At 37.3% G+C, this 8791-nt stretch overlaps 1 protein-coding gene and 1 pseudogene across 1 annotated transcript; both read left to right on the forward strand.

Annotated features, from left to right (window-relative positions):
- Positions 1-4463, forward strand: LOC117447351 (odorant receptor 131-2-like; annotated as a pseudogene).
- A 2161-nt stretch (positions 4464-6624) lies between these two features.
- On the forward strand, positions 6625-8791 carry LOC117447352 (odorant receptor 131-2-like). Its single transcript, XM_034084060.1, has 2 exons — positions 6625-6783; positions 7973-8791. Exons 1-2 carry the CDS (start codon positions 6625-6627, stop codon positions 8789-8791), a joined length of 978 nt encoding a protein of 325 aa, XP_033939951.1.

The following is an 8791-nucleotide window of genomic DNA, read 5'->3' on the forward strand; positions in this document are numbered from 1 at the left end:
ATGAACCTGTCATCTGTCACTGTGACAGCGGTTGGTCGAACTCCAGATTCTTTAATTAAAGCTGTGGCCAAGAATCTGATTGTTGTGATTCTCGGGATCTCCATCAACTTCATCAACACAGGCATCATTCACACCTTCAGAAAACACCAGGTCTGATATTCCCTTAAAGCTCCCCTATTATACTGTTTTTCAATAATAATAAATTATAGGTCTCAGATGTATACAAAGCATGTCTCTGAAATGTTTGGCTCAGCCCCCAGGCTCCAAACACCAAACAGATCATTGCAGCATTACCCATAATCCCCTCTGTTTCAGCCCTGTTTCCAAAGTGCTGATTATTTGTCTGTTACTTCAGATGAAAATAAGGAGCCCCTCCCCACGCCCCTCTGAGAGATATTTGGTTACAAATAACTCAATGGTGCTCTAGGACTAGATTCAGGTGATAAGGTGGGGGGGGTTACCTTGGTTGGTGATTGGCTAATGGTTACACAAGCCAAAAAAAACGTTATGACATCACAAAGTGGCCAAAATCTGATCAGCTCATTTTCAGACAGGTTTTTATAAAAATGGATCAGGACAAAAAGAGAGATAATATTTGTTCCTGAAACTTTCAGAGTCTCTTTACGCAGAGGGGACACATGTTGATGTAGAAGAGACATGAAGAAGAGGGGACACATGTTGATGGAGAAGAGACATGAAGAAGAGGGGACACATGTTGATGTAGAAGAGACATGAAGAAGAGGGGACACATGTTGATGTAGAAGAGACATGAAGAAGAGGGGACACATGTTGATGTAGAATAGACATGAAGAAGAGGGGACACATGTTGATGTAGAAGAGACATGAAGAAGAGGGGACACATGTTGATGTAGAAGAGACATGAAGAAGAGGGGACACATGTTGATCTAGAAGAGACATGGAGAAGAGGGGACACATGTTGATGTAGAAGAGACATGAAGAAGAGGGGACACATATTGATGAAGAAGAGACATGAAGAAGTGGGGACACATGTTGATGTAGAAGAGACATGAAGAAGAGGGGACACATGTTGATGTAGAAGAGACATGAAGAAGAGGAGACACATGTTGATGTAGAAGAGACATGAAGAAGAGTGGACAAATGTTGATGTAGAAGAGACATGAAGAAGATGTAGAAAATACATTCATTTTGCACAATAGGTGACCTTTAAACTATTTAGGACATTCATATTTAAATCATCAGCTCCACATGAACCATAGACGTTAATATTCAATAACACATTAATTAACATTAATTGTTAGCGGTGATTCTTAACTTACAGAAAAGAGATACAGTTGACCTAGCATGTATTTAATCTAAAGTGTTCAATGCTTGATGTGTGTAGTGTTGCATTTCTTCATAAAGACACATTTGCAAACGTTTTTCAAGCTTTGAGACCCCATACAGCTTGCATTGGGAATATTCTGTTTGTTAGGAATCGTGGAAAAAGGTAGGACCCAAATGCAGACTACAAAAAGGTAAAGGTTATGAACAAAAGCAAGATTTATTTAAAAGCTGAAAAAACACAAAAACATGGCATGAAAAATACAGGTAGCACAAACACACAAAACTGACCGTGACCAACAAGGAGGGAGACAGGAGAGACTAACAAGAAGCGTGAGGGAGGACAAACAAACAGTGAACCGACAGGGGAACACAGGAAGAGACAAGATTAAATACAGGGAGGGGTAACCACGAGACAAGAAACAGCCGGGCAGGGGAGGCAGAAACACAAGGGCAACAGGTGAACACAATTAGACAACCAGACACACCAGGGAAACTAACGACAGGATAACAAGACACAGGTGGGAACAGAAAAGCAAAATAACACCCAAAAGAAGACAGACTAAACTAAAAACGTGACATGACATTAGGATTGTGACACTGTACTTGGATATCATATCATGATTAGGTGAATTGTATGTTGATAAAGTTGTAAATACATGCATAAACATTGAAAAAGTCATCTGAACATCTTGGAAGATCTAAGCACATTTTTCTGGTATCAGTACTTTACTCCACTACTTATTTTTCTGACGACTTTTTACTTTGACTTCTTACATGTTGAACCCAAATACCTGTACTTTCTACTTCTCACATGTTGAACACAAATACCTGTACTTTCTACTTCTTACATTTTGAACCCAAATACCTGTACTTTCTACTTCTTACATGTTGAACTCAAATACCTGTACTTTCTACTTCTCACATGTTGAACCCAAATACCTGTACTTTCTACTTCTTACATGTTGAACACAAATACCTGTACTTTCTACTTCTTCCATGTTGAACTCAAATACCTGTACTTTCTACTTCTTACATGTTGAACCCAAATACCTGTACTTTCTACTTCTTACATTTTGAACACAAATAGCTGTACTTTCTACTTCTTACATGTTGAACTCAAATACCTGTACTTTCTACTTCTCACATGTTGAACTCAAATACCTGTACTTTCTACTTCTTACATGTTGAACTCAAATACCTGTACTTTCTACTTCTTACATGTTGAACCCAAATACCTGTACTTTCTACTTCTCACATTTTCCAAACAGGCTGGTTCCTTTAGTCTGAATGTGTGTCTGGTGGCGTGATCATTATTATTTAGAGTCATTGCGTGCCTATTGATTTGAACACGATCCGTGTATCCATAATTTCCTGGTCTTCTCTAAAGAAGAGGGACCAATCAAAACGTTGTCATGTTGCCGTTGTTCAGCATGGAAACATTCATTAGCTAACAATGACATTATTGTTCTATTAATATAAAGGGAGGTCAGGTACTCTTTAAAACAGCTGGTAGTTATGGGTACTTTTTACTGAAGTACATTTCAAAGCCCTCTTTACTTTCACTTGAGTAAAGAAGTTTAGTCAGAACTTTTACTTTTACCAGAGTATTTTTAAACACGAGTATCTGTACTTCTACTTGAGTAAAGGTCGTGTGTACTTTTGCCATCTCTGGTTATTGTTAAGAACTCAGGTACTTAGGAGGTAGGACCGAATTGCACGACCCGGGAGACAGAGGTAAAGTATTGGTAAGATACTTTATTATTCCAAAAAACAGGCAAGAGGAACAAAAAAAGTCACTATTGAATCTCTAGCTGAGATGACAAAAATAAGAACAAAATGAAAATCGCTCACGTGGTGAGAAACAAAACTTTACAATAGCTCAAAGAGAGCATAGAGACTGTGGCAAGAGACAAGAGCAAAGATCTAACCATGGCAATAGACAAAAACGAACTGACACTGAACACTGGGAGACAGGAGAATTTAAACACAGGACAATAAGACACATGTGGGAACAATCAGGGGCGGGGCTGACGCCGATGAGCACAGGAGACACAGAAGGGATGACAGGTGAAAACAATCAGGAAATTAGACACACCAGGGAAACTAACGACAGACAGGAAAACACGGGGAGAAAGACCAGACAATACACAGGGAGGAAAACATGACAAGGAGAACAGAAAAACACCCACTACCAGACACACAAAACTAAAAACGTGACACAACATAAGAATCGTGACAGTTATAAACTAGATCACATGTCATTAATGATGTTAAATGTTTCCTCTCCTTTCATTCAACCCAGATCTTCTACATGACTCCACGATATATCCTTTTTTTTCACTTGGTGGTCAACGATATGATCCAGATCACGTTGACCCTCCTGCTTTTCGTTATCAGCTACACCATCCACAGGATCAATGTCTCCATCTGTTCCATTATCCTCATGTTTGCTATTTTCACCGATTTTAACACGCCTCTGAATCTGGCCTGCATGGCGCTGGAATGCTTCATCGCCATTTGTTTCCCACTACGCCACGTTCAGATCTGTACCATCAAGAGAACTCTGATTCTGATTGGTTTGATGTGGACGACCACCATGTTGTCTTGTCTCCCTGACCTCTTCATCACTTTGGCCACAGTGCCATTGGACTTCTTTCATTCAAAGGTTTTCTGCCTCAGGGAAAATGTTTTTGCAAATCCCATCATCTTGGAGAAAAGAGATATCACATATATATTGTTGCTTGTTACAGTTTGGACTACTGTCTTTTACGCTTACTTCCGAATTCTCTCCACTGCACAAACAGCTAGCGAAGACGCTAAAAAAGCCAGAAAGACAGTCCTGCTTCATGGGTTTCAGCTGCTTCTCTGCATGCTAACATATGTAGCCCCGCAGCTTCGAGATGTTCTGATGCAACGGTTTCCTCAGAACTCCACAGACATCCTCTTTGCTTATTATATTCTTATTCAGGTCCTGCCACGATCGATCAGTCCGATAATCTACGGTATACGGGACAATACTTTCAGAAAGTACCTCAAGAAGCATTTGTCTTGTTGAGTCGGCAGAAAACCTTCTCTTTCCAACAAAGGAAGAAGAAAGTTTGCACAACTCCAAGCTTCCTTGCAACATAATTATTGTCCCTTTAATGTTAAATAAATAAACACCATCATTTACTGAGATTGAGCCGTACTTATCCGACTAAACAGTTTGTTCTTATGCAGTTGGGAAACTCTGATATTGCATTTGTTCCTGCTTGTTGGAGCTATACTTTAAATTGATTACACTGACCTTGATTACTTTTTGTCAATCCTTGCTTCCAAAATCTTATGACCGAATGTTTACGGTGTTTCACAATGTACATTTTTTTCTAAAGCATGTATGAGTATTATCTTATTCAGTCAAATAAAAAAACATTCTTTAAACTCATCAGGGTGTAGAACCTTCCGATAGTGTCTTTCGTGATGAAGTGTATAGTTAATGTACTAAATATACTTAAAATAGAGATACGGAAACACAATTTTAGCCTAGGGATGTTAACCTTTGCAAACTATTTACATGTACTAAAACCCCCCTTTAAAATTGCAAATCTTTCCTGTTTTGGTCACCGTTTAAACGTATGTATGTTTCATGTTTTGGTATCAAATCACCAGAGGTGGGAGGTAATGAAGTATTTCTACTTCATTACTGTAAGTAGATTTTTCCGGTATCTGTACTTTACTGAAGTATTTATTTTTCTGACGACTTTTTACTTTTACTCCCTACATTTTAACACAAATATCTGTACTTTCTACTTCTTACATTTTCCAAACAGGCTCATTACTTTAGTTTTAATGCATGTGAGGTGAATTATCAATTATTTGTATTTTGCATCATTACGTAAGCAACGTAAAAGACGTAAAAGACGTGTGACGAAACAGCTTGGCAGAGACGGGAGAAAGGTCTAACAGCATAATGTCAAAGAGTAACGCTAGTACAGTCAGCGAAAGGACTGAAAATGAAGATAACATCGACGGAGGAGATTCATCAGACCACCATTAAGACATCGCGCATCCATGGCCTTACTACGGGAGATGTTTGAAGTTGTGGGCGCAGAAAAATGATTCGTGGCGAATGCACTATAATCATTTTTGTTTGATTTATTTAGGCCTACATTACGGCAAGGTAACCCATCTATAATGTTGGCGACAGCAAATACAGGTACTTTGTTTTAGTTGTTAGTAATGAAAGTTTAAATGAAGCTCCTTTTCACTTATATTAATATTATATTATGTTGATATGATGTAAGGTTCAGTTAGCTTTGCACACAAACAGCCAGTTTAAAAGTTACTTCTTACTGTGAGTACATTTCAGAGACTGTAGTTTTGTACTTTTACTTATGTAAAAAGTTCAATCAGTACCTTTTTCCATACAACTAGAGTTAACCTTCACTGATGTAAGAGGGTGTTCTCCTTGTTCTGACCGTCAGCTCGTGGTCCAATAATCTGTCTATGATCATCTTGCTTTATATAAAACGATGAAACAGATCTCAGGCTCCTTCATTTCTGATCGAGGAGGAGTTACAAGCTGAGGTAAGGAGGTCATTAATGCTCTCACACTGTTTATTGAACTGCAATCCTTTTGAACTGTATTAACATATTATAGTCCGGCTCATGGCTTCTTCTACAAAAATAAAATTGAAAGAAAACTGTTAATGTGCCTTTTAAAAGAAAAATAATAGCTCATCTAAAAAACGAAATGCTATATTGTTTGTAATCCATATATTTATAACTCTTTATTCATCTTATGTTGCATTTAGTAAAACCTTTAACTTTCTCCTAAGTGATCGAATGCTTAATGTCTTATCTACTATTCTTCATATGTGACCTAGTATTGATATGAAATATGTCATTAACCTTGTGAAATATTTAAGACCCGTGCAAATGTGTTTCTTATGAAAAAGAATAAAGGATCTGTTGATTGATTGTAGATTCACTTTATTCTCTGTGCATAACCAAGTAGTTGCTGTTGGTAAAAAAAAAAGAAGTAGGCCCAATAAAGCATTGAACTTCACATTTGCATAAACATAACATAAACATCTATCTTCAGTCAAGTCTTCTCAAATGTAACAAAAGCTCTACTTAATAATGTGATGATTATGATTATTAGTTGAAGTTATAGATTCAATTAAATACCATTACATGTTTGAATTGACTGTCATTTTGTATGTCTTTGTTGTTACATTTTTCTCACTGTGCAAAGTAATTTTCATTTTCTACAAATGCCCTACTTATGAAACCCCTGTGTTAGTTTGAATTGTTCACTTTTGGCACAGGATCCTCAAAATGAATTCCTCGTCTCTTGGCTTTCTTAATGTGTCGATTGTTGGGAGAAATCGAGACTCCTTCAGTACGGCTGTGGCTAAAAATGTGATTGTCGTGGCTCTGGGCCTCATCATCAACTACATCAACGGTACTCTGATACACACCTTCAGGAAACACCAGGTACGAGTTATCTACATTTTTAAAGATGTAAGGCTTTTATTGTCATGTGTTCATAGCTACAGTGTAGAAATATCAATGACAATCTTAGCTCCTCGAACAGCGCAACACAATAACACTGATAGAAATAGTTAAAATAGTGCAAGTAAATAAATTAGAATAGAAATATTGCAAGGAATATCTATTATTATGTTTGTGTTTTCGATCATATTGATTATTATTCTAACCTCTGTTTGCTTGTTTTTATATACATACACTCCATAAAATACACTCGCTGCTATATCATTGCAATATTATTATTGTTAATAATATTCTATGATAACGTGCAATTATCTGCCACTACGTTTTATTTTAGCACTACTAAAATACTGGTGATATTTACATTAATTATGTGACCGTCTTTGTTTCCTGTAGTTATTTAAATGCTCTTTTTACTGCACTGTTAGTGTACATTTGTACTATTATGCTGCTGTGTTTATTGTATTGTTGTTACTCTGGCACAACAATTTCCTTCGGGATAAATAATGTCCTATCTTATCTTATCTTATACTGCATTCATTATACACTATACCATATGCATGCAGAACAATATGATATCCATTGATTGCATTCTTATGTCTGAGCTTTATTGCTGTATTATAATGTGTTTTCTGTCATATTCATTATTACTGTAACCTCTGTTGGCTTTAAACACATACTGCATTCATTAAATAATACGTGTCATTTGGCCCTAATCCTCTCCTGTACACAACAACATTAACATTTTAATTAATATTTTTGAAATGTTTTAAATTAAATTATTCAAATTAAAATGTAAGTATATGTACATTTGTCGGCTTCATTATTTATCCTTTTAAAAAAAGATTGCCTTCATTGTATATACTGTACGACAAACCGACTATTCATCTTCAACAATTTCCACACAGACTTTCTAATGAGATTTTAGTGTTTCTAACAAAAGGTATTGAAGCAAACTTTACTGTCATTTCTTATGTCTTTGTTATTACATTTGTCTCACAATTGCAAAGTAATTTTGACCAAAACTACAAATGCACTTACTTCTGAAACCCCTGTGTTAGTTTGATTCGTTCACTTTCATTATAGGTGAATTAAAGTAACATTTACACAGTATTTCATCTACCTTCATCACTGCAGGACAGAAACAAGTCTGCTGAAATCTCTTTTGTCACAGATATTCTACATCAACCCCCGCTACACCCTCTTCATCCACCTGGTGGTGAACGACATGATCCAGCTGAACTCCACCATCAGCCTGTTTGTCTTCAGCTACATCTTCTACAAAATCAATGTGTCTTTATGCTGCTTCATCATCCTCTGCTCTGTCTTCACTACACTCAACACCCCGATAAACCTGGCCGTGATGGCGGTGGAGTGCTTCATCGCTATCTGTTTACCTCTGAGGCACGCTGAGCTATGCACTATTCAAAGGATTTATATTCTGATTGGTTGGATGTGGACTTTGAGTGCAGTCGTAACGATGCCAGATGTGTTTATTATTCTGGCTACAGAGCCCATAGAGCTGTTTTACTCCACCATTGTATGTAGTAAGGACAACCTGTTCCGACACCCTGTGATCCTTGAAAAGCGGGATGTTTCCTACATAATATACCTAATCTTTGTCTGGCTCACTCTCCTTTTCACTTACTTTAAGATTTTTCTAGCTGTTAAATCAGCTAAATCGGTTAAATCGGGTAACGGAGATGCAAAGAAAGCCAAACATACAATCCTGCTCCATAGCTTTCAGCTGCTGTTGTGTATGCTAACGTACGTCTCACATACGATAAACAAGGCTCTGTATAACTGGTTCCCTCAACACTTTACACATGCTCTCTTCATGAGTTATATCATCGTGCAGATCCTCCCCAGGTTTGTCAGTCCCATCGTGTACGGGCTGCGAGATACGACGTTTAGGCAGCATTTGAAAAAGTATCAGATGTGTTCAGTTACAAAAAGCAAGCATCAAACCATGGCCTGCAGCGAGGATTATTAG

Source organism: Pseudochaenichthys georgianus, chromosome 5 (assembly GCF_902827115.2).
Source record: "Pseudochaenichthys georgianus chromosome 5, fPseGeo1.2, whole genome shotgun sequence".
Lineage (NCBI taxonomy): Eukaryota > Metazoa > Chordata > Actinopteri > Perciformes > Channichthyidae > Pseudochaenichthys > Pseudochaenichthys georgianus.

Bases quoted from the DNA above. Each gene is read 5' to 3' on its own strand.
- LOC117447352 (XM_034084060.1), top strand. From the start codon at position 6,625: ATGAATTCCTCGTCTCTTGGCTTTCTTAATGTGTCGATTGTTGGGAGA. The intron at 6,784-7,972 runs GTACGAGTTATC...CTTTTGTCACAG, and splicing joins ACACCTTCAGGAAACACCAG to ATATTCTACATCAACCCCCG.